Source organism: Triturus cristatus, chromosome 3_2, assembly GCF_964204655.1.
Source record: "Triturus cristatus chromosome 3_2, aTriCri1.1, whole genome shotgun sequence".
NCBI lineage: Eukaryota > Metazoa > Chordata > Amphibia > Caudata > Salamandridae > Triturus > Triturus cristatus.
Genome location: NC_140584.1, coordinates 410776866 through 410800916, shown reverse-complemented (window position 1 = coordinate 410800916; position 24051 = coordinate 410776866). Strand labels below are relative to the sequence as shown.

General features: G+C 46.9%; 1 protein-coding gene across 3 annotated transcripts in view; it reads left to right on the top strand.

Annotated features, from left to right (window-relative positions):
- Nucleotides 1-24051, top strand: part of AGO4 (argonaute RISC component 4) — a 588224-nt gene that overhangs the window by 490897 nt on the left and 73276 nt on the right. For all 3 annotated transcript variants that reach the window (XM_085647981.1, XM_085647979.1, XM_085647980.1), the window contains exons 14-15: nt 2852-3167; nt 4643-4777. In XM_085647981.1, the coding sequence (XP_085504107.1) occupies nt 2852-3167; nt 4643-4777 (451 nt within the window). The remainder of the gene's footprint in view (nt 1-2851; nt 3168-4642; nt 4778-24051) is intronic.

The following is a 24051-nucleotide window of genomic DNA, read 5'->3' as shown; positions in this document are numbered from 1 at the left end:
ACATGTTACAAAAAAAATACCATTGCACAATGAATTGCACAAACCATTCTGCTCTGCCACAAACAGGCAGCTCAGCCATTACAAGGAGCAGTTCATGCTCACTCAACAAGGAAGAAAGGAGCAACAATTGCGTTTCTAGCAAACACACCTATCCAAGACATTTGCCAAGCGGCAACATGGTCTTCAGTGTATACGTTCACTAAGCACTACTGTGTGGATATCCAAAATGAGCAAAGAAGCGCAAGTGGGACAGAAGGTCTTGCAACACATTTTCAGTAACCAATGCTCATCTTCCACCCAACCACCACTATGAGGAGAAACCGCTACAAAGTCTATGCACAGCATAGTGAATCCAGAAAGATTCACGTTGCAAAACGTATAGTTTCTTACCTGTCAGTGTAGTTTTGCAGCTTGAAGACTTTCTGGATTCACTAGCGAACCCACCCTCCTCCGCCAGAAAGATGAGACAGGAGGATAAAAGGGGGGTAGAAGGTGAAAACACTTTACAATGATTAAATAAGAAAACAAAAAGAAAAGAATCCGAAGATGGCGACCAAAGGTGGGAGCTTCCGGAGGAAGCGTGTCGACGTCACGAAGGACACCAAATGGTGGTATGTCGACGCCCACCTGGGCCACGAAAAAAAAAGAAATACTACAATTCCGGACCTAACCACTAGATGGCGGAATAATGCACAGCATAGTGAATCCAGAAAGTCTTCAAGCTGCAAAACTACGCCGACAGGTAAACTATACAATTCCTCCTATGCTTTTGAATTTCCCCCCGGTTTTCCCACCCAAAATGGGGTTGGTAGCAGGGTCACATTACAAAGGCAGCAGGCCTTTTAAGCTTTCCTCTTTGAGCACTGGCCCATCCTAGGGGAGGAGGTATGGCACCTGTGCCTAGGCTGTGCTTTGTTTCTGGTCCCATAGAGCAGGAGCCCTCTACTCAGGGGTCCAGAAATGTCTGGTGGAGGCTGACTGCCTACAGTCGGTCAGAACACACCAGGGTTGGTAGGTTTTCAGGGTGCACCTCTGAGGTGCCCTCGGAGTACATGGTACAATAAATCACCCACTGGCATCAGTGTGGATTTATTGTAAGGAGTAGTTTGGTACCAAACAGTCCTGTGTTCAGAGAAGCAATCATTGTGCTGTGGAACTCATTGTCGAGTTCCCAACCCATGTACTCTAAGGCTTCCCTGGCAGTTACAATTTAGGAAAATGTACCCCAATATTGTATGGGTATATCTGCTCATGCAGATATGCCCTCACCTGTGGTATAAACTGTGTAGTACACCCTGCCTTGGGGCTGTGAGGCCTGCCAGAGGGGTGACTTACCTTTGCCTACAGGCAGTGCCGGTTGGCATGGCACCCAGGTAGGGTGCCATGTCGACTTTGTCATTTTCTCGATCAGAGGCGTGCAAGCTGCAAGTCAGTGGCATGGTCCCAGTGAGGAGAGTCCCAGGGGACCCTATTCAACTCCCATGCCCTAGGTCCCCAGGGTACCACTTACTAGGGACATACAGGGGGTAGAAGTACCAATTGGGGTTGTTTTAGGGAAGGAGCACTTGCACAGGGGACCTGATTGGCAGGAACCCTGTGCACAACATTTGAAACCACATAAAAAAAACATCCAAGTGGGGGGGCTAACCATGCGAAAGGGGCACTTTCTCACATTGAAAAATAGAGCTCATTCATCTTCAAATTCCAGTGGTCGGTGTCTTCATGGAGGCGCTTAAGAGTAATACCTTCTAGAACGTCTGCTCCTGTATGGTATCACAACATAGCCCTCCACTTCTGTAACTTGCAGTTTCTCCTGGAAAGTAGCTTTGCTGATGGCAATATCCTCCCCCTCTCTCTAAGGCATATTAGCGGGCTCCAAGCTCTATCAACATATCTGGAACCTTTCATCTAGAACCACAGTACTGAGCAGTCCTCTCGACTAACCCCACGTTTTTTCCCTAGGTAATATCATTTCTATATCAATCAGACCATTAAACTGCTAGTCTTCAACAATCAGACTGATGTGAAAAGGGCCTTGCGAGTTCTAGACACAAGTACTAAAAAGTCCTTTTGGAATACACGCCTGCTTTTTGTAGCCTTTGCTAAACCATATAAGGGACATTCCATCACTAAATTTGCATTTCGAGATGGATCCTTAAGTGTGTTCAGACTGCCTATGCTATGCCAGACTGCACAGTTCAGTGTTCTCTGACCCACAAAACAGCGCACACTGAACACAGATGGTTGCCACCATGGCTTCCTGGGTAACATCCTGTTAGCTGACATCGGCAAAGCTCCACCTGGTTATCACCACACTTGTTCATACCAATCTACTCAGTGGGGAGTGTAGCCTGCCAAGAAGCTGTGGTTGGGCAGACCGGAACTTTGGTCCGGGCCTCTGCCTGCTAGCTGCCACTTTTGAGGTGACTTTTTACATTGCACATGCGCAGCATGTTTAGCTACAAGCCATACATACTATGAACTGAAAAGGTTACTCTTGAAGCAGGTTTGTGGCGTTTAGTGCTGTAGATGCATGTGTAGGAGCAGTGATCAAAGATGTTTAATCCCATTTCCCATTTCTTTTACAACACACACACTTTGTTCTTGCACTTCACTTATACTACTCAGCCTGAAGAGTGGAAAGCAATCGGAGTTTGAGACCTTGTGCATTGTGTACTATGGAAGGAGTTATCACTGGTCTTGGGACTCCTCTTTAAACAAAAGTAGGTTGCATATCTAGGCCCAACTGTAGATGGTAGGAGTATGCAGAGCATGTGAATCTACAACCGAACACGGTACAAACGGATGTTTATAGGGTAATTAACATTATCTTTGTTTTACCATCTCACAGGCCAACGGTGTTCCAGCAGCCAGTCATTTTCTTGGGGGCAGATGTCACTCACCCTCCTGCTGGGGATGGCAAGAAGCCCTCCATCGCTGCTGTGGTGGGCAGCATGGATGGTCACCCTAGTCGCTACTGTGCTACAGTTCGTGTTCAGACCTCGCGCCAGGACACTGCCCAAGAGCTCCTCTACAGTCAAGAGGTCATCCAGGACCTGACCAACATGGTGCGCGAGCTACTTATCCAGTTCTACAAGTCCACGCGCTTCAAGCCCACACGAATTATTTACTACCGAGGTGGGGTTTCAGAGGGACAGATGAAGCAGGTACTGTCCATCCTAGAGCTGTGCTCCGCATGCTGCTGACTGTGATGGAAACACAAATATGTATTCATTAGCTGAACATTAGCTGCCATTAGGTTAGGGTACCTTCATTCCTTGGTTTCAAGGATTGATTCGCTGTCTGGAAACTTTGTTAGAATTAAATTATCAGTAGTGTTTGTCGTTCATAAACGACTATTGTATGTATATTCTGTTAGTCTTTTAGTGATTGGCTACGCCCAAAATATCACAAGAGGTCTTTACCAATTTGGGTATGTGCTGTCTGGCAGGATTGATTTGTGCATTTCTCAGCTACAAATTTGAATGAGGTATGGTATATTGTTATGTAGTACTCTCTAGTAGTTCTGTGCGCTCGGTGAGATCCAAGTAGAAAGGGCCTCTGACTTGTGTTGAATGTGCATGTATTGTTCTTGGTCTCTGAGGTTTTGATTCTTTAACGCTGTGAGCTTGGTGATGCACACCTATATGGAATCTGAGCTGTGTTGTATATGTGGTCAGGACTTTGTGAAATGTGGGTTGTTAAATTCTTTCCATAGTGAATGTAAAATTTTGATCTGCCTGTGAGGATCAATGACTGTCACTCCAGTCACTTTGGGGATGGATCAAATATGGGTGACTTAATAGCCAATATCAGAATCCAGGCATTCCCATCTAGTTTACTGCAACAGCTCTTGGTCCTTGCTGTTATCCAGCATAATCAGAGTTATGGAAATACTGCAAGTTTTGATGAACATTAAACAGCCCATTGTCTTGTCAGTCTAGTGTTTTCAGCCCAAACTATTTTTCTCAGCTAGATCTTTAGTTGAAAACCATGCCCTTGGGTCTCCGGTTTACAGGGCATTCAAATTCTCCTTATGGATTATTTCATTCTTGTTACCTCATATACCATTATACATAGTTATAATAAAATGGAAGTGCAGTCCTGTAGAGAAGATGGCTATTAAAAGTGAACTCAGTTGGGGTTGCTCAGCAGGTAAGTGAGTAATTGCGTAGAACAAAATAAACCTGTTTGGAAGCTTACTATTCTAAAGAAATATGCATAAAGTTTACAATTAAATCAACTTAAACAAAACTCTTTTGATATTTCAACACATGCCTTCTCTGTTGCTCAGGGGCTTTTTCCCAGGGGCAAATCCTTCTATGAACTTAGTTTTTATGATCCTACTTAAGGTTCCTTTTCTTATGGACCTACCACAGTCTGGGTTAGTTGATTATTTGTGTGCTTCACAATCTCAAAATAGATCAGAAGTATCCTTCAGTGCAGAAAACCATTAATGAAAATGGACAAAAGTTCATCTATATTGAAAACAGGCTATTTTCTTGTAGTAGATTTGTAATACATTGAAAAATAAAATGAATTTGCTCATTCGTGAGATGTGATGCAGCACCTTTAGTACCTGAGAAAATGGTAAGATAAATGGCAAACCATGAAAGCTGACTAACTGTTTGATGCTACCTAGGTTGCTTGGCCGGAACTAATGGCAATTCGAAAGGCCTGTATCAGCTTGGAAGAAGATTACAGACCTGGAATAACATACATTGTTGTTCAGAAAAGACATCACACAAGACTCTTTTGCTCCGACAAAGCAGAACGGGTAAGTGACATGAGTGACCTGCTGGGTTCCTGTACACAATTGTGTGGACTGTTATAGTTTTACTGCTGGTCTACCAGTTAACTTTGTCAGTACAGGAGAACAATGACCCCCTCCTTGATGAGAACAGTGATACACCACTAGGTCATTTGTATTTGTCTAGTATGTAGTAATTACTTTCTACCATAACAAGAACTGCTGTCCATAGAATAAATACGTGCTTAATTCCTAGTTTGAGTTGTACTTTATGTGAGGTTACCAAGGATTTCGGTAAGGTAGGTAGTACCCAGCTGAACTAAAGTACTTTTACCATAGGATTGACTCAACTGTTCCATATCTTAACTCTGATAGATCCCTCTGTCTCTAGTTCATCACTCTACACTACAGGCAGTGTCCCACAAGGCTAAGCCACAGGTCTGTCTTCTCACATTACTCATTACCTGGTAATATCACTTTATTTGAGTTTCATTATAATTTCTACATAGAAGATACCCAAATATTTCTTGTTTCCTACATTCAGAAATAACTAAAATGTCTGTCATCCTGCAGTGGGTGATAATTTGCTCACTGATTTGTAACTTCATCCAGAACTGAAATCATTTAATATTCAGTTGTTTCTATTACTGCTTCATTAGCCTATTATGCCCCACTCCTGACATCACCACAGCATCCTCTGCCTCAAATCTGGGTGTACATTTCAACCCAATAATTAATATGGATACCTTGATAACCAGCACAGGCACAGCAGCCAGATTTCAATTACTGTATTTATGTAAATTACCCTCTCCTTTCCTTCTGCAAACCAATGTTCTAGTTCCCTTGGTTGACCTTGGGAAACAGAACTACTGTGACTATTCCCTGGGCTAGTAGGTCTCCGTCTTGTACACTTTTATCCTAAATATATACATTTTATAACCACCATGACAGTATCTACTTGTCCCTTTCAGTTTTGCAGAGTGAATGTTGTGTGGATTCTCACGCTGTACATTAGTCCGCCATCTTGTGTTTTTGCCTAGAGTGGTCTTTATTTTAGTCTTTATAGGTTTCACCTGCACAGCGTGTGAGCAAGACTTCTCGTAAATAATTTGAAAAAAAATCTTAACACGGACTTGGAGCTCTCCCATTACTTTTCATTGGTTGGCTCATATGTCGCACTTTTCCATGCGTCTCATTGGTCAGAGCCTCCTCCTCGCCTCTGTTTCCTCCTGGGGCTTCACCGTGTGTCCCTTATGTTGAGCAAGTACTTTCTATCTGTGGCCAGTATCTCCACTGGCCATAGGTTCCTGCATTACTGTTAAAGAGTGCATGTGTATGCAGTCCCTCTCCTTCGCCCCTTGCCCTCCTCCCCCTCTGCTTAACCCACCCACCCGCCCTCCTCACTCTACATTCTAGGACGCAGTCAAAGATAGCAGCAACATTTACATTTTTTTAAATTTAGTTATGTTGTAAACATTTGACAAAGCCAACATTTTACATACACAACCTATCTGCTTTGCCAATGCTTGTTTTCTTTTTTGAATGTTTTTCTTTATACTCCTTAAGGCATTGTCAAACATTTATTTATTTATTTATAGCATTTGTAAAGCGCTCTGCAACCCTACGGGCATCCTGGCGCTGTGCACATATAGCTGAAAACGCTGTGCATCAGGGGCAGAAGGGATATCTTTTGATTCTGGATAGTTAGATTTTAGGGAAAAGCCATGTTTTCACCTTTTTTCGGAAGGCCATCAGTTCATCTGTTTTCCTGATGTCCATAGGTAGTCTATTCCACAGATGAGCTGCCGCTATGCTGAAGGCTCTGCCACCACAGGTGGCTTTTCTGATCCTGGGTATACTGATGAGATTAGAAGAGGAGGATCGAAGGGACCGAGTGGGTTCATACCACTTAAATTTGTTTTGAAGTGGTCGGGGGCCCATCCCATGCACTGCCTTAAAGACAGTGCATAGGGATTTAAAAAGGATCCTCTGGTGTACAGGTAGCCAGTGTAAATCGGCCAATGCGAGGCTAGTAGAGGATCTTCGCCCTTGGGAGAGTGTCAATTTTGCTGCAGCCGCCTGGATGCTCTGAAGTCTGGAAATCAGGTAGGCAGGGGATTCCAGTAACAGAGCATTACAGTAATCCAAGCGGCTGAGAATGGTTCTCCTAACTATGGTGGCTCTAACCTGTGTTGGTAAAAGGGGCAGCAGCTTTCGAAGTCCTCGCATTAAGGCGAAGCAGCTACTCACCTGCTTATTGACATTGGTCTCTAGACTCAGACTGTCATTGAAACTGACTCCAAGGTTCCTCACTGATTTCACTGGGGTTAATGACTCACCTGGCTCCAGAGGCCAGAAGTCCGTGGGTAGACTTCTAGTGATTCTACCTACTTTGCAATGCATTATTTCGGTTTTGTCACTATTAAATTGTAATGAGTTCTGATTTAACCAGGATGTCATTTCCAACATACAGGTGTGAAAGGTCTCAAGTGAGTCTGCGTGGGCACCATCAAGAGATCATCAGCTGCGTGTCATCTGCATAGTTGATCACGCTAATGCCGTGAGCCTTGATGATGCCCATCAGGGGTTGCATATATTCGTTAAAAAGTATCGGGCTAATTGCAGACCCCTGTGGGACCCTATGTGGAACTGTAACAAACTCTGACTGGTACGGAGGAATTGCTACTGCCTGCCATCTGTCCGTCAAATAGGAGTGAAACCAGTCGAGCGCAGCTCCCCCAACTCCAATGCTCTTCAGTCTTGTCAGCAGAATGTCGTGACTCACCGTATCGAATGCGGCGGACAGGTCCAGCAGGATTAAGATTGCTGATTCTCCCCTGTCCGCCCTCATTCGTAGGTCGTCCAGGACCGTCAGCAGAGCTGACTCGGTTCCATGAGCTGGTCTGAAACCGAATTGCTCCTCTTCAAGGATGTTGTTAGTTTCCAGGAAGAGGGCTAGTGACCTGCTGACCAGCCGCTCCATAATCTTAATTGGGTATGGCAGGAGCGATATAGGTCGATAGTTTTTATGGCAGTTCGGGTCTAGATTTGATTTCTTCAGTAGGGGGGTAACTACTACTAATTTCCAGTCTTTTGGTACAGTGCCTGTGTTAAGAGATTGATTACACAGCTGTCGAAGTACTGGAAAGAGTTCGTCCCCGAACTCCTTTACTATTTTATAAGGTAGAGGGTCCAAAGGGGATCCTGATGTTATATTAAGGGCTGTTCTTGTAAAATCTTGTTCTGTCGGGGTCTCAAAATTCTCCAAGATGGCCTTTGGAGTGAGGCGTCTTACATTTCCTTCGCTCTTCTCACTATTCTCGGTGTTACTATTATACTGCACTAGAGGAATGGAGACATCCTTCATACCCTCGATTTTTGTGATTTTTTCCTCAAAGAAGGATGCTAGACCATCACATAATTCTTGTGAGGGCTTGATTTGGCTATTTGCACATTCAGGATAGTCAAAGAGCTGTCCCATCCTGAAGGTGTCACGAGATGTGTTGGAGCTGTTTAATATTAGTCTGCGAAGTAGTTTGCTTTGGCTATGGTGATCTCTTTCTTATACTGCACAATTGTCTGCCTCCAGATCAGTTTCTCCTGCTCTAGATAAATTGGTGAATAAATTGGTGGTAAATTCATCCTTCAACGATATCAGGCATTCGGCCCAGAAACCACCATCCATGGTTGTCCAGGGCAGGAACTTCAGGATAGTTGAAGTGGACTTCAGAAGTCTTAGACTAGCGATTTAGGAAATCGTAAAGCAGTGAAAAATTAAATTTGAACATGGATGTCAAAGAAAATTGTAACTTGTGGAAACTAAATTTAACAGGTTTTGCAGCGTGAATCCTTTTCTGGATTCACATGTTGTGCATTATTCTGCCATCTAGTGGTTGAGTCCGGAATAGTCTCCTTTTTTTTATTTTTTTTGTTTTATGTTTTTGGTCGCTGTTGACCACCATTTGGTGCCAGGTACGTCCCCTGTGTGATGTCCGACTGTATCCTGGAGGTTGATGTGCGTGGTATCTATCTTCAGATTCTTTTTTCCGCCTTGGGTCTGGAAGCTCTGAATTTTTTCAGAATTTTCCCAAAACATCAAGAAAATTGGAAAAAAAATGTTTACCGCGAAGCTCCTCTCTCAACATAACTCGAGAGATCACAGTTCCGGCGAAGCTCCGGGGCAGATACCACAGAGGACCTCATCGGTCCACAAATGGTGAGGTAGTGGACATGGAAAACACCCCTTTCAAATGTCGCAAATACCACCACAAATTCGCTCAACGTGATTCACATGACGTCTGTAACCTTTGCCTACCTGAAGACCATGAGGACAAAGACTGAGGCCTGTGGGGAGTTTCTGCCAAAAACTCTTAAGAACACACCCTAAGAGGCTCACTACACCATAATGTCGCTGACTACCAAGAAGGCGCCCCTCAAGGATCTGGGTTTCTCCAGCAACGAGGACGGACAGAGTACCAGCAGAATTGACACACTAGGGTTCGGACATCGGAATTCAAGAAGGGGACTCTGAAAAGGCCCGCACCCAGAAAGACTAGCGAGCCAACGAAGATGGAAAAGGTAAAACACCACACATCCGTCAGAACCGAAGGGCCACTAACAAGGTAAAACACAAGGCAGCCCCGGCATCTAGCAACGAGCATTGGCATAGCCAATAGGTCTCACTTTTGGGACCTTATAAGTATTTAGTTATGCAACCTCAACTGTTGCATGGCTAAACACTTATAAGGTCCCAAAGGCGAAACCTATTGGCTAGTCCAGTGCTTGTTGCTATGGTGACTGAGACTATTCTTGAGCCTTGATGATGATACATTTTTTCCCTCCCAGAAACAATGTATCTCTTCTTTGGCAGCCTCTCATTGTAGGAGACCGGTGTAGCTCTGGCAGCATTCAATGAGTGTGTGGGCTTAACATAAACACCAAGTAATGGGTCCCAGCTCACAAGTATCTGGCGCTGTTGGTTGTTTTTCGGGCACTCTGTTGCCAGTCACTGGTCAAGTCTGCCACTGAGTGTCAACTGTCGGCGCACCCGCTGTGGTAAGATCATTGGCAAGACACCTTACTCATGTACATTACTCACTGGTCAGAGCGTGCAGCATGCGCTGGTGGGCACAGTGCAGGATGTCTATAGACACCAGGGACAGCAGTCATTGGCTTTCCCTGCTCCCTGCTCTTTGCTCTTCTGGCCCCCCAGAATTCACCAGCCAGATGGAAATTGACGCTTAAATCAACAACACTTACCCATAACCGCATATATTCGGCCTGGTTGCAGGAGGAAAGGGGTGTTTCACTTCCTTCTCTGGTCTTTTGCTGGTGCAAGCGTCTGAGTGAGCCAAGCACACCGAATTTACCGGAAAAATTGGTAGATACATTCTCCAGGCCAGTGTGCAGCCTGGCAGACACACTCCTTAGGCACTTCTGAACTGCAAGTTTAGTTGAGTGAATCCTACACCACTCGCATGTGTAATGGAGGCAGAAGCACCGTCTGACTGAAAGGTTATGTATCGGAACAGCGACTGAGATCACGCTCAGCCTGTGACCTGACGTGCGTGTCACGTGATGGTGCGTGGTTGCTAGGGACTCCTAAGAGATACGTTTCTCTAATGGGAATAGAGCGCTAGCCTTTCCGGTTTACCTCCCCTCGCTAATGTATTTTCAAGGGTTCTGATGGGAGACGTGTGGTAAAGTAAAAATTTGAAATCTTTCCTTCTGATTCGGGAGTTGGCAGGGGCGATTTGGCATGTAAGGAATAGAAGAGACTTTCGAGACTGTTAATAGAGAGCCAAGTTGAAAAAATGAAATAAAAAATAAAAACGCGAGTGGTGCGCACGCGCGACGGGAAAAAGTGCTGTGCGCGCTTGTGCGTGTAATGGCAAGCTGGTGGCTGGCAAGGTAGCACTTTTGAAGCAGCTACTAAATGTCTCGCCAGACAGCGCATGCGCTGGCTCAGGCAAGACCTAAAAAGGACATCGAAGGTCAGTCGTGATTAAGATCTCCACGGAACTCAACCGAAGGTTACTGAGGAGGTAAAATCGCACAAGACGCTAAAACGAAGGCTCTATGCCGAACCCACGAAGAAGAGCGCCTCGCTGTCTAAGTCAGACGCAGGCGCAAGCAAAAATCCCTACACTCCGCCAAGAGGGCACTCTAGGTCGAAATGAAGAGAGACTCAGAGGCGATGACTGCTATTATTCAAAAGAAGAAAGAGTTCGACAAATCCCTAAAGGATTTTCGAATCGCCAAAACACAAGTCTTCAAGCAAAAGAACGCTCTGGTTGTTGAACCGGAGAGCATTGATGCCGAAGAGGCGGAGGATGCCGAAGGAGGAGAAGACTATTTTCAAACCACCTCCCACACCAGAGCCTCGAGACGAAGAACCAGAGGAGTACGAAAACCTTCCTGACAAGGATGAAATCTTTGCAAATTTCAATGATAGATGGAACTAACTTGACGCCGAAAGGTCCGAAGAAGATGTGCAGTTATCCTTCGAGGGCTTCGCCTTTCATAGGACACAGCCTTTTTATAATGGCATAGTCAAGAGGGTAGCAGACTGGTTCGGGGTCACCCTCGAGGAAGAGAAAGGAGACACATGTTTCCTATTAGAAACTCTGGCCCCTCCTAAGGAATTTCAGTACCTACCTACGCTTCCCAGTATCGTGGATCAAGGCAAAGAAGCCTTCAAGGAACGAGCCTCAAGCAAGGGAATAACACCCAGAGTGGACCCCAAGTACATCCAGGGCAACACGGTGCCAGACTCCATCATTGTCACCACTGCCAGAAGGAGAGCCAATGCAGTCTCCAATACCTCGCTTCTGCCAGAAAAGGAGAGTAAAAGAATGGACATCGTGAGAAATCAGGAAAAAGCAGCTACGTAGTGGCATATTGCTAATTCTAATGCCTTGCTAAGTAGATATGGCCACCAACAGTGGGAAGACCTAGAGCTTCTTAGCAAGCTTCCAGAAGAAGACAAAAGGAGAGCAAAATCCATCATCCAGGAGGGCAAGAACATAGCTAATACTTGCCTTAAATCAGCTCTCGACGCAGCAGACACTGCCAGCAGGCAAATGTGCACAGGTACCATCCTGAGAAGACATGCCTGGCTCAAGATATCCGGTTTCAAGCTGGAAGTTCAAACTTCCATCAACAGGCCATTCAAGGGAGACGCTCTCTTCGGAAAAGAGGTCGATGAGTAACTGCAACAGATTAAAAAAAATAATGCAAGGGCGTTGGGAGCCCTACAGCAGAGTGGTTGATTTAAGAGGTGGTTTCAATAGCAAAAAATCCACAGGAAGACTCTTTTGGCCAAGGGTAACAAGTGGCGCAACAGTCAGTCAAGGCTCAACACAACAAACAGGGCAACAATCAAGTTACCAAGGTTGACAAACAGTAGATGCGGTCCTTTCGAGCACAAGGCCAAACCTCAAGAGGAAGGGGAAACTGGTCCAACTTTGCAAAAAAGGATCCACACAACACCAGTGGGGGGGCGGGGGGAGATTATCCTTTTACCTCAAACAATGACAAAACATCACAACGGACAATTGGATATTAAAAGCGGTAAAATACGGGTATTGCATAGAGTTGGCAGACACCACCTGCAAACCCACCAAAGCAAGAAAATACCAAAAATCAGAACAAACCTTGCTAAATTCAAAGAACTATCGCAAAAACACACAATAGAATTGGTGCCAAAACCAGAGTGGTTCATAGGAAACTACTACCCATATTTCCTTGTACCCAAACAAGATCTGTCTTGAAGACCAATCCTGGACCTCGGGTTCATAAACCAGTACATATTAACACAACACTTCAAAATGTGTACCCTACAAGAAATAATTCCAGATACAAAAGGGGGAATACATGGCAACCATAGACCTCAAGGACGCATACTTGCATATCCCTATGAACAAAAGACAAAAAATACCTGCGATTCCTACACAACCGAACACGTTATCAATTCAAGTTTCTTCCTTTCGGAATAAAATCAGCACCACGTGTCTTCACAAAGTGTCTGGCAGCAGTGGCAACACACCTGAGAAGAAAAGGAATCCATGTCTATCCCTATCTAGTCTGGCTCATAAGGGCACACTTAGAACAAACATGCCGCAATCCTGTTCAAACAGCTGTACACATGCTTCAAAAACAGGGTTTCTCAATGAACCACAAGAAATCAACAAATCCACAAAGGGAAAACTTTCTTAGGAGCAAGATTAAACACCAGTGCGAAGGCGAATACAAGCTATCCGCCACAGGGCGACCCTTAACCAGAACAGACAATCTGATAGTGAGGAAAGTCATGAAACTGATGGGCATGATGGTATCATGCATCCTGCTGATTCCTCACGCTTGCCTACACAAGTGCTCATTCCAGGAACAGCTCACCAGCAGCTGGTCTCAGGAAGTTGGGAAGATCTAGTGGTTGTTACACAAAGGGTGCCGACACCGATACAATAGTGGGCATCCAAAAACATAGCACAGGGGAGACATTTCAAGGATCCAACTCCATCGGTGCCGATCACCACGAACGCATCAGTCAACTGTTGGGGAGCACACTTCAACCAGATCAAAGTACATGGTCAGTGGAACCAATAGTATACCATAAAACATCAACTATATGGAGATGAAGACTATCTTTCTGGCGCTGAAGGCATTCCAAAAACACATTTAGGGGGAAACTGCTGATCCAGACAGACATTACCACAACAATGTTCTACCTCAATTAACGAGGTACGAAGTCCTTTCCACTGAACAAACTGTAAGAAAGTGGGTTGCTGTTGCAGTAACCCCCCCCCTTTTGCCTAAATAGCTGATGCACTTTTCCTTGTTGTGCCCTGGGCTCCTGCCAATCTGGTGCCCAGGGCCTGTGTTCCTTCCTTAAAAACTGCCTAACGGCCAAAACCCAAATTGGCAAACCCTGGCCACATGTCAGCCCCTGGTAAATGGTACCCTAGGTACCCAGGGCCTTGTGACCAGGGAAGGCCTCTAAGGGCTGCAGCACTCACTGTGCCACCCTTGGAGGCCCTGTACCCTAACACACACACACACACTGCTCTTGCAGGCTGAGTGTCTGGATACAAGACAAAACAGTTGACATGGCACACATCCCTGTGTGCCATGCCCACAACCTACACTGCCCTGGCCTACATCAGCCACCCCTCTAGCTGGGTGCCCTATGCCAGTGGTGTGGACAGAGGCAGGAGCCCTGTGCCCCTACAGTACCCAGGTCCATTCCTGGGTCCTGTAAGTGCAGTGCTGCCAGCTAAGAGTATATGGTGCTGGGAGCTTGTCAAACACGAACTCCACAGCACCATAATGGCAGCACTGAAGACTGAGAAGTTTGGTATCAAACTGCTCAGCACATTAAATCCACACTGATGCCAGTGGGGGATTTAATGTACAAAGCACCACAGAGGGCATCTTAGAAAGGCCCCCTGAAACCTAAACCTACAATCCACGTCTGTTCTGAGGCTGCCACACAGCAGACATGTTGCTGTACCCCTGGGTAGGAGAGCCCCTGCTCTCCTGGGTCTGCAACAATGCACATCCTGGGCGAGGTGCTTAATCTCCTCCCCCAGGATGTGCAGGGGGAAGCTTCAAAGGCATTCCGCCTCTGTGAGCTTCCCCAGGCCACTGCAACCCCCCACTCTGGCGGGAAGCTTGGCCGGAAACCCCAAATAAGGACAGGGGATGTGCCAGTCTGCCAACCCCACCCCTCAGGTGGGGGAGGCGAGGTGAAGCACATCTCCGGGCTCTCGCTATCTTGAAGATGGGAAGCCCTGCCCAATCAGGACTAGGCTCCTGCCCCCCTCCCACAGGAGAGAGGCAGGATAGAGGGTGTACCCACCCCAGGACAGGGACCCATTGGCCCCTGCCCTTCACCTACCTGTAACGCCCCTAAATCTAGTATTTAGGGGCACCCTGAACCTTCCTTCCCCAGATTCCAGATTCGATACTACAAGAAGAGCAAGAACAACAAAGACCTGCCCTGCAGCTGCTAAAAAGAGGAAGACACTAACTGCTTTGGCCCCAGCCCTACCGGCCTGTCGACCCTCGAACCTGCTCCAGTGTGGCATCTCTCGTGGCCAGCAACCTCACCAACCCTGGAGGACCTGGCTACCTTTTGGCTCTAAGCCCCTGGGACTCCCATGAGTAGAGGCTCTACTCGAAACCTATCTCTAACCCCTGGCAGCAGCCCGGAACCGCGAACCCAGCACACTCTGCACCAGCCGAGCCTGGCCAGTGCCAGAGTGAACAAAGACCCTGAGGACGACCCCACGGCGACCCTGACCCAGAGTCCGGCACCCAAGGACCTCCCTCGACATTCCTGAAGAAGCCTCAGAACCAGGTGCCCCCCAACCGCGATCAACTGAGGGTAAGATTTCCCGACACCTAAAGGCACCACTGCACACGGCGCCCCACGGCCCCTTGTGTCCAACCCCGGGGTACCTACCTATCCTCCAACTACCCAACTTACCTCTCGAAGTGGTGGTGGCACCTGAAGAGTCCTCATCCCCGAGCTTGCAGTCTTTTTCCTAACCGGAGATTTCCCATTGACATCCATTGAGCGCCCGAAGGCTCAAAAGCACTCTGCACCCAGCCGCCCGAGTGGCCCTGGCAGTGAAAACTACTCCTTCTTACTTCCCCACTTGCCCTGAGTAAGTGACCAGGAGCCCAGCTCCCACAGCCGCGTGGCTTGCCAGTCAGCAGCCACCAAACAAGGCCCCCCTATCCCTCATAGGGTAACATTGGGCCTAATTCTCTCTGCACCCGGCCGCCCTAGAGCCGCTGAGGGTGAACCAACTGTACCTACCTGACCCTGGTAGACCCCTGGGTCTGTGCCCAGAACCTCAACTCTGCCAGTCGAGTACTTACCCTTAAACCGCAAACTCCATTTTCCTCATAGGGTAACATTGACTGGATTTTTCCTGAAATTTCTTCTAAGTGTGGACTTTTCAAATCTTCAAATATTCACCAAAAATCAGCCGCGTGACACAAACTAATTTACTCACCTGTTCCTAGGTGAGCTCCCAGTGCTGGATCTTGGTGCCCAGCACTGACTCTGAAAAATACCTACAACTGTACTTACCCTTAACTCAATTTTCTTCCATAGGAAACCATTGACAGTTTTTCTGTGAAATTTCTTCTAAGTGCAGAAATTGCCAATCTTTGAATATTCTTTAAAAATCGTATAATATCTGAAAACGTAATTACTTACCTGTTTTCGATAAAGGTCCCAGTACTGAGTCTAGGCACCCAGTACTGGATTACAAAAGTAACGAGAACATACTATACCTGCAACTTGAATTTTCTGCCATAGGGAATCATTGACTGTTTTCTCTGAAATATTTTGTAAGTGTTAACTTTTAAAATAGCTAAATATTAGTTAAAAATCATTACAGTTCTTAAGTCGACTTTCATCACTTGATTCGAAGTACTGACCCAGGACTGAATCTAGGATCCAGTCCTGGAATTCCAAAAGTAATCATAAAAGTAATCTGTGGCAAATAACATGAACCTTCCATTGAGCTCAATGCATTGTGTTTAAAATAGTGTTGCCTATTGCAACCACTTGTAACTGTTTACAAAAGTCAATTGCATATTGCAAAAGTATTTATATAAAGCATCTCATTCTGAGAAAGTATATTTTAATTCCAATTGTTGGTTCTAAAATAAAACAAGCATATATTTTTTTTATATATAAACCATTGGCCTAGAGTTCAGTTCTTGAGTGTGTGAGACCATTTGCTGACTGAGTGTGTACAACAAATGCTTTACATTGTCCTCTGATACTGCCTTACTGCTCGACCAAGCTACCACTTTAGAGAGTAAGGTTATATCTAACTTTAGCCTCTGTCAAACCCTTGGGGACTGTGGACTCTGTACACCCTGTACCCATTAAGGAACAGTATATACAGAGCCACTTTCTCACATGTAGCGCCTCTTGGATCAGGGCTGGCTGGCGCGGGTAGAAAACCTACATCAGCGTGCTGATGTGGGGCCTATATCGGTGATATGGACACATGCATGCAAGTTAAACAGATATGGGTTTGAGAAGTATAGCCCCACCCACCCCCCCCCCCCCCCCCCCCCCCCACCCCCGGGCCTGTTCCTATGGAGAGCTGTAAGTCTATACCTCACACCCTTGACTGGGCCGCTAGCACAGCACTCAATAGGCTTGGTCAGAGGGTCCCTTGATAGTAGACTGTTCCCTGTCTAAGCTGGGTAAGAAAAGTTAAGCTACGTACTATAGTTGGGGCAGTGGATGAAGTAGAGCATACCGGTAGGCAGCTACCATTATCCCGGACCATTTAGGGGGGGATGAGACTCACGGGAATGCCCAGTGGGAGGGGGGAGATACAATGGGTTCTGCTGTTTTGTTTCAATGGGGATGTGTTTACGTTCAATTTGAAGGCTCGTGCCTGATTTTGGGAAACGATACATGATCTGAAGAGGGGACGGCATCAGCAGTGCAGCACTTGTGATACCCTGGAGTAACTACATGCAAATATGGGGATACAAGACTTAAAAATTATAACCTTGAATGTACGGGGCATGGCAAAATTTCAGATAAGACGGGTACTGAAATACTTGAAATGTTAGTGGAAATTGCATGCCTACAGGAAACACATGTATGGGGTGATGCGGTCCCATGGGTTGGGTAGCGCTGAAGAAGCTAGATATATGCTACTTATTCTGGGTTCGCTAGGGGGGCATTTATATGGGTAGCTCCTGGTGTGCCCTTTAAACACAAACAGCATGTGACCGACTCTAAAAAAAAAACGCTACTTGATATTACATGGGAGGGACAAGAGATGTCATCAATGTCTATGCCTCCAACACGGGTAGTGCTGATTCTTTTTTATTTTTGTATCACATTGCTGGAGGTAGCTGCCCTTTTTTTAGGAGCAGAGGTGATCCTGTTAGGAGACTTTAACTGTTTCCTGGATTCACGGTTAGATAGGGACCTGCCCAGAGAATACTAAACATCGCACAACCAAAGTAACACATGCCCTGACCGGCCTGCAGCTCCGGGACATATGGCAGTTGCATAACCCCTCGAAGCGGGTGTTCTCCTGTCACACCCCCGCAACAAATACATTCGGCTGTTTAGACTGCTGCTGTATCTCCTGCGGATTGGCCCCAGGGCTGGATGGGACCTCAAACATACCCAGGTACCTGTCCGATCATTCTCCACTACCGAGGACTCTTAAAAAGGGAGTGGGACGACCGGCGATACCATTATGGCACATGCGCGCAGAGGCATGGTTGGACCCTCCGTATGAGCCAACTCGTAGGGAAGCCCTTGCTCACTACAGCGGAAACTAGGGGACCGCATTCACTAGAGCAATAAAATGGGAGGCAATGAAGGTTGTATCTCGAGGGGTAGCCATCAAGACCACATATGGAGTTAGACACCAACTAGAGCAGGACATTCTAGTGCAGGAACAGAAGATGAGTAGCCTGGAGGTTTCCCTACATACATATCTGCAAGCTTTAGAAGATTGAGGGTAGTGCATGAAGAACTGATGGTTTCCTGGGGTAGGTTGGAAAAACAAATATATAGCATACCGACCGCTACTCCATATGGAAGGGCACAAGGCCGGAGCCCTCCTTGCGAGATTAAGTCTGAATCTGCCGCTTCATCTATCCTACAATTGTAGAAAAAAAAAAGGAAACCGAGAGATGGTCTGTACCCAGCATGCAGTTGTGGCTACCCTTGCTCAACACATAGCTACTGCTTGTCAAACTAACTCCGTTGTATCCCCTGAAATAATACAAGACTATCTTAATTGTATTGAGCTTCCCCAGGTGGACCCGGAGGAGGCAAAGGCCCTTGCAGCCCCTATAATTAACGCGGAGGTATTAGCTGCTATTAGTCATCTTAGGACTGCTAAATGTCCGGGCAATGACTGTTTCCTGGACCGAATTTTATCCGCGGTTTGCACCACTCCTAGCTGACTAGAGGTTTATAACGAGGCACGGAAACGCCAGTCCATGGCTCAATGCAGGAGGCTCTGGTATATCTGGTTTTCAGGACAAACCCCCTGCAGCCTGGCTCATATCGACCAATTTCACTCCTAAATCTTGAGGTCAAGATACTGAGTGGGATTCTGGCAACCAGATTGCTGCCCCATATGCCGCACCTAATACATCCGGATCAAGCAGGAGTCATACCAAGAAGTACCACGCATAACCAGAGGCGACTTGCACATATATGGCACACCCCGGTAATACAACAGGAGTGCGCCCTTGCTATGCTGGATTTTGAGCAAGCCTTCAACTCAGAGTGGGCATATATCTGGGCTGTCCGATAAATGGGTTTGTGCCAGGGGTTTCACCGCTGGGTTGAGCTGCCGTATCTGAACCCGCCGGCCCGGGTGCAACTCAGAGGGTGGTGTCTGATTGGTTCGCCCTGTTCAGAGGAACAAGACTGGGATGCCTCTTGTTGCTGCTGCTTTTTGCAGAGGCGATAGAATCCCTAGCAACCATGCTCGGGGATAAATAAGGAAAGATATGGGATTCCCGTGGGAGATACCACGCATGTCATCTCTATACGTGGACGACATGCTGGTGTACCCAAGACACCCAGCATGGGCGCTGCCAGTCCTCTTAAACGAACAATGGAGATTTGGGGAGTTCTCCAGACTCCGCATTAATCCTGGGAAATCATCAATAGTCCTTATTGGGCGATTGGCACAAAAGACGAATTGCGCATACCCTTAAGTGGGTTTGCCTTGTAAAAAAAGAGGGTCTGAGGCACTTGGAAATCCAAATATGGCATACACCCCTAATGTTCCTAGACCATAATATATGGAGAATATTAAATAGTGTGCGTGCTTCAGTGTGGGTCTGGAAGGCTCTCTTGCTCTCTTGCTCTTTCTTTTTCTTTCTTTCGCTCTTTCTCTTTCTCTCGCTCTTTCGCGCTCTTGCTCTTTCTCTCTCTCATATTTATTTATATATGGTAGTGACACTCTTCCAGAGTTGCTAATGATGGAAGCTGCGGTCACACGCATACCCACTACATCAGATATGTGGCGGCAGTTTGGGAGGACAGTCTCAAAAGTAATTGGGAAGATGCCCTGTTCCCCTGACATGCATTTCTGAGTCATAAAACCATTAAAAAAAAATGCAGAGCATGTCCGTCCAGAGATTGAAAGATGGGGGATGTCTTAGCGTGCAGTATCTGTATGATGGCACATTTATGACTCTGGATAAGGCAATGGCCACATTCGACCTAGGTGTGGAACAATTCCAGCAGTATGATAAGATTGCGGCAGTGGCCTGGGAGCTATGGCATTACTTCCCAGAGTAGCCCCCCCACACACACACCTGTCCTCGCTACCTTAATATCAATGATAGGTGGCGACTGTTAATTTCCCACATATACAGGGCCCTCAGATGACTAGCTGGTCACGGCCCTCCCAGTCCAGGCATGGTGAGAGGAGGTATCCAAGGAACCCATAAAGACAATAGTGGGCCAGAGTACATGAAGGAGCCTGCAAAATCACTTCCAATGCACGCATCTAAGCTAATCCAATATAACATGGTACACAGAGTATCTCCAACCACCCACAGGCTAAGTATAATCTACCTGGGGCGCTCAGGCAACTGCCCCAGGAGCGGCGAAGCAACAGCAAGCTTTGTGCATATGGTGTGGAACTGTGGGAGCTTGAGCCCTTTCTGGGAGAGGGTGTTGGGGCTTATACATAAGGCAACTGGATAGTCTATCTCCAGAATAAGCTCCGTTCTATTGAATCTCAGCCCTACTTAAAAGAAGAAAAAACGGAGTAGAAGGTTGGCACTAGTTGGGTTAGTGATGGCAAAGAGAAGGATAGCAATCTCGTGGCTTAGCCCGATCCCACCACTCATAAGTAAATGGCTGCGTGATGTGAAAGAATGGTCAACCGCCGAATTGGTATAGATGAAAAATGTTAGGAAAGATGAACGAGTCGAAGAGGATGTGCGGGCATGGTCTGCGATGATTGCAGACTTGAGACTCTCAAGAGGGAGAGGAGAGAGAAGACTCTCTAAGCCCCGAAACTGAAACCTGGGATGGCTGACTTTATGGTACTGCGCCTGGCAGATTGCTATAGGCCCCAGACAGGAATATGGACGTAGGGCACTGAGCCACAGGTGGGTGGGTGGGGAGGGGGCAGTGTGTGGTTGCAGAATGAACGAGTATAAAGCTGAAAACTGATGCTTTATAAATACTTTTAAGGGCTGAAGTGGAAAGCAGTGAGGGTAGTAGTACATATCACTTTACACTCATATATTCATAAGCATTAGCTAGAACACCAGAAATGTAATGTTCGAGGCATATGAGCTGCAGAACACACTTAGGATAGTAGATCGCCATCTGGTGTTGGGCTAGGATGCTTGCAGGTTGTTGTTGTCTTTGGAAGAAGTCTTTGGTCACGACATAGGTGACTCCTCCCTTGGACGACAGTGCGCATGGGCATCAACTCCATCGTTGGATTGTTTTTTTCCGCCATTGGGTTTGGATGCAACTTTTCCGCTCCGGTTGGAAATATCAATTCCAAGCTTTTCGTGGCGCAAAACTTCACACAACATCGAAGCACCTTCATTCTCAACATCGATTTTCACCGGCTCGATTCCGGATGTGGGCCGCTGGGCCTATCCACGCCGTGAGTCCTACAGCTCATGGAAAGGACGCCTTTCAAAAAATGCGCCCCGTGTGGAGCAAAATTTACGCACAGTGACCACCACAAAGTCTGCAACCTGTGCCTATCACCTGAATACGAGTCCAGCTGTCCAGCCTGCGCATCCTTTCGATCCAAAAAGACCATCCGAGATCGAAGGGCTTGACAACACATCATGGCACAGAGAACAGCTCCGGAACCAGAGGACATCTTTGATGAAGGCCCCGATGTCCCGGAAGAAGATTCCGAAGATTTACAAATAATTTCCGAAGCGGACGACTCAGTCGACCCCATCACTCCTGGGCAACGTGTGAGTACTACTGCTCCTGCCCCAACCCCACCAAAACCAAAGGCATTGGTCAAGACTTTGCCTGCTGGCCCCAGTCGAGACCGAAAACATCTTTCAGAAGCCCCGCCTCCGGGCTCTGCTCCGAAGAAACATAAGCCTTCCGGTAGCTCGGGACCGAGCAAACCGCATGTCATTTGTCTTCAGTGCCGAGGGTGCCGGTTGGACAAAGACCGCTCGGCACCGAAAATGGCTCGCAACGCCTTCGGCCTCGAACACCAAGGTCAATAGATAAACCGGCACCGAAGGTTCCCAAGCCCACAGATACACCTTCGGCACCGAAACCGACATCGGTACTGAAACCAACGGCTAAGGACTCTCATACGCCTCCTAAAGCCAAACAATCCACCGATCAACCAAAACCTCGATCGGAACCGTAAAAATCGGTACCAAAGACTGTTCCTGAAAAACAAGAAGTTTTTCATCCAGGATCCCATCGACCCAAGGCAGAAAAAGATTTATATCAACCCCAAGACTGGACATATCCTCGCGGTGCCCTGTAAAAAACGGAAACTGGACACACCACCTGCTCCGGTTCCTGTAAACAGGAAGGACTCTGCAACATCCCTTCTGCCTTCTTCCTCTCCTATACTGCCTCCTATCCCACCCCCTCTGCCTACACCACCCTTACCTATACCCTCCATCACATACACCACCTCCACAGGATGATGACTTAGGGGGTGGGGTGACCCTAATGATCTGTTCACGGATCCAGACACCTCACCACTGGATGATTGGGTATTCCCTCTACCAGACATACCTGACCCTCAGCCATATCCCTCAAAACCATCACCTCCTGACAATCACCTGGGGTTTGGCCAATTATTAAATAGAGCGGCACTTCACCACGGCGTCACAATGCACTCAGACACACCAGAGGAAGAGTTCCTATTTGACACTTTCGAACAATCTCAAGTCTGTACAAATTCTACCCATGATTAAAGGAGTCATGAAACACGCCCCCGAAGTGTTTAAAGACCCCGTTCGTGCCAGGGTTCTCAACCCGAGGATAGAAAAGATATATAGGCCTGCCCTTGAAGATCTTAATTACATCAAAGGGCAACTCCCTTTGGATTCTTTGGTCGTTTCCAATGCTAGGAAACGCGCCAACTCCCAAACCACAGGAGATACACCACCCCCAGACAAAGAATCCAAACTGTTAGAAGCCTCCGGCAAAAGAGTAGCAGCACAAGCCGCTAATCATTGGCGTATTGCCAACACCCAAGCCCTACTAGCACGCTATGACAGGGCCCACTACAATCAATTAGAGACTCTTACAAAATCTGCCAGACCAATATAAGACCCAGGCAAATTACCTTATCCAGGAGGGAAAACGTATTTCAAATGCAGCAATTAAATGTGCGCTTGACGCTGCCTCTAGAGCAATTAACACAAGTGTGCTCCTTCGATGACATGCGTGGCTACGCATTTCAGGCTTTAAGCCAGAGGTACAAACTACCTTACTTAGTCAGCCATTCAATCAGGAACAGCTCTTTGGGCCAGCAGTAAACCCTGCCCTTGAAAAAATGAAGGACACAGACGGCTAAGTCCATGGGAGCATTCGTCTCCCCAACCACGTGGCTCCTTTCGGCGCTCCTATAGAGGAGCCTCCAAAAATATGGGAGCGGACACCACCTCTACATTCAAACCCACTGCACAAACATCCCCCAGTAGAGGATATTTTAGAGGCGGATACAGAGGAAACAACAAAAAGGGGTGAGGTCGAGGTAATAACACTCGTACCTCCCCTGCCACAAAACAGTGACTTTCCTCCACTCCCCCCAGACCATTCCACTCCGGTCGGGGGAAGACTAAAACAGTTCCTACCTGTCTGGAACTCCATCACAACAGACAAGTGAGTAAGACAAATTATCCAGTATGGTTACCGCCTGGAACTCACAACTACCTACTCCCCCACCTCCCCCCCCCCCCCCCCTCCCCCCACCCCACATACCACCCAAACAGCGTTCCAGGTCACCAGACCATCTTACGCTCCTCAAACAAGAGGTTCTCTCATTGCTTCATAAACACGCAATAGAACCAGTTCCCTTAGAACATCAGGGTACAGGGGTATACTCACTCTACTTCCTAATCCCCAAAAAGGACGGGACTCTAAGACCATTACTTGACCTCAGGCCCCTAAATCTGTATATCAACTGACATCATTTCCATATGATCACTCTTCAACAAGTGCTCCCACTACTGCAACAAGGAGATTTCCTTGCCACGCTAGATCTCAAGGACGCCTACTTCCACATTCCCATACATCCTGCCCACAG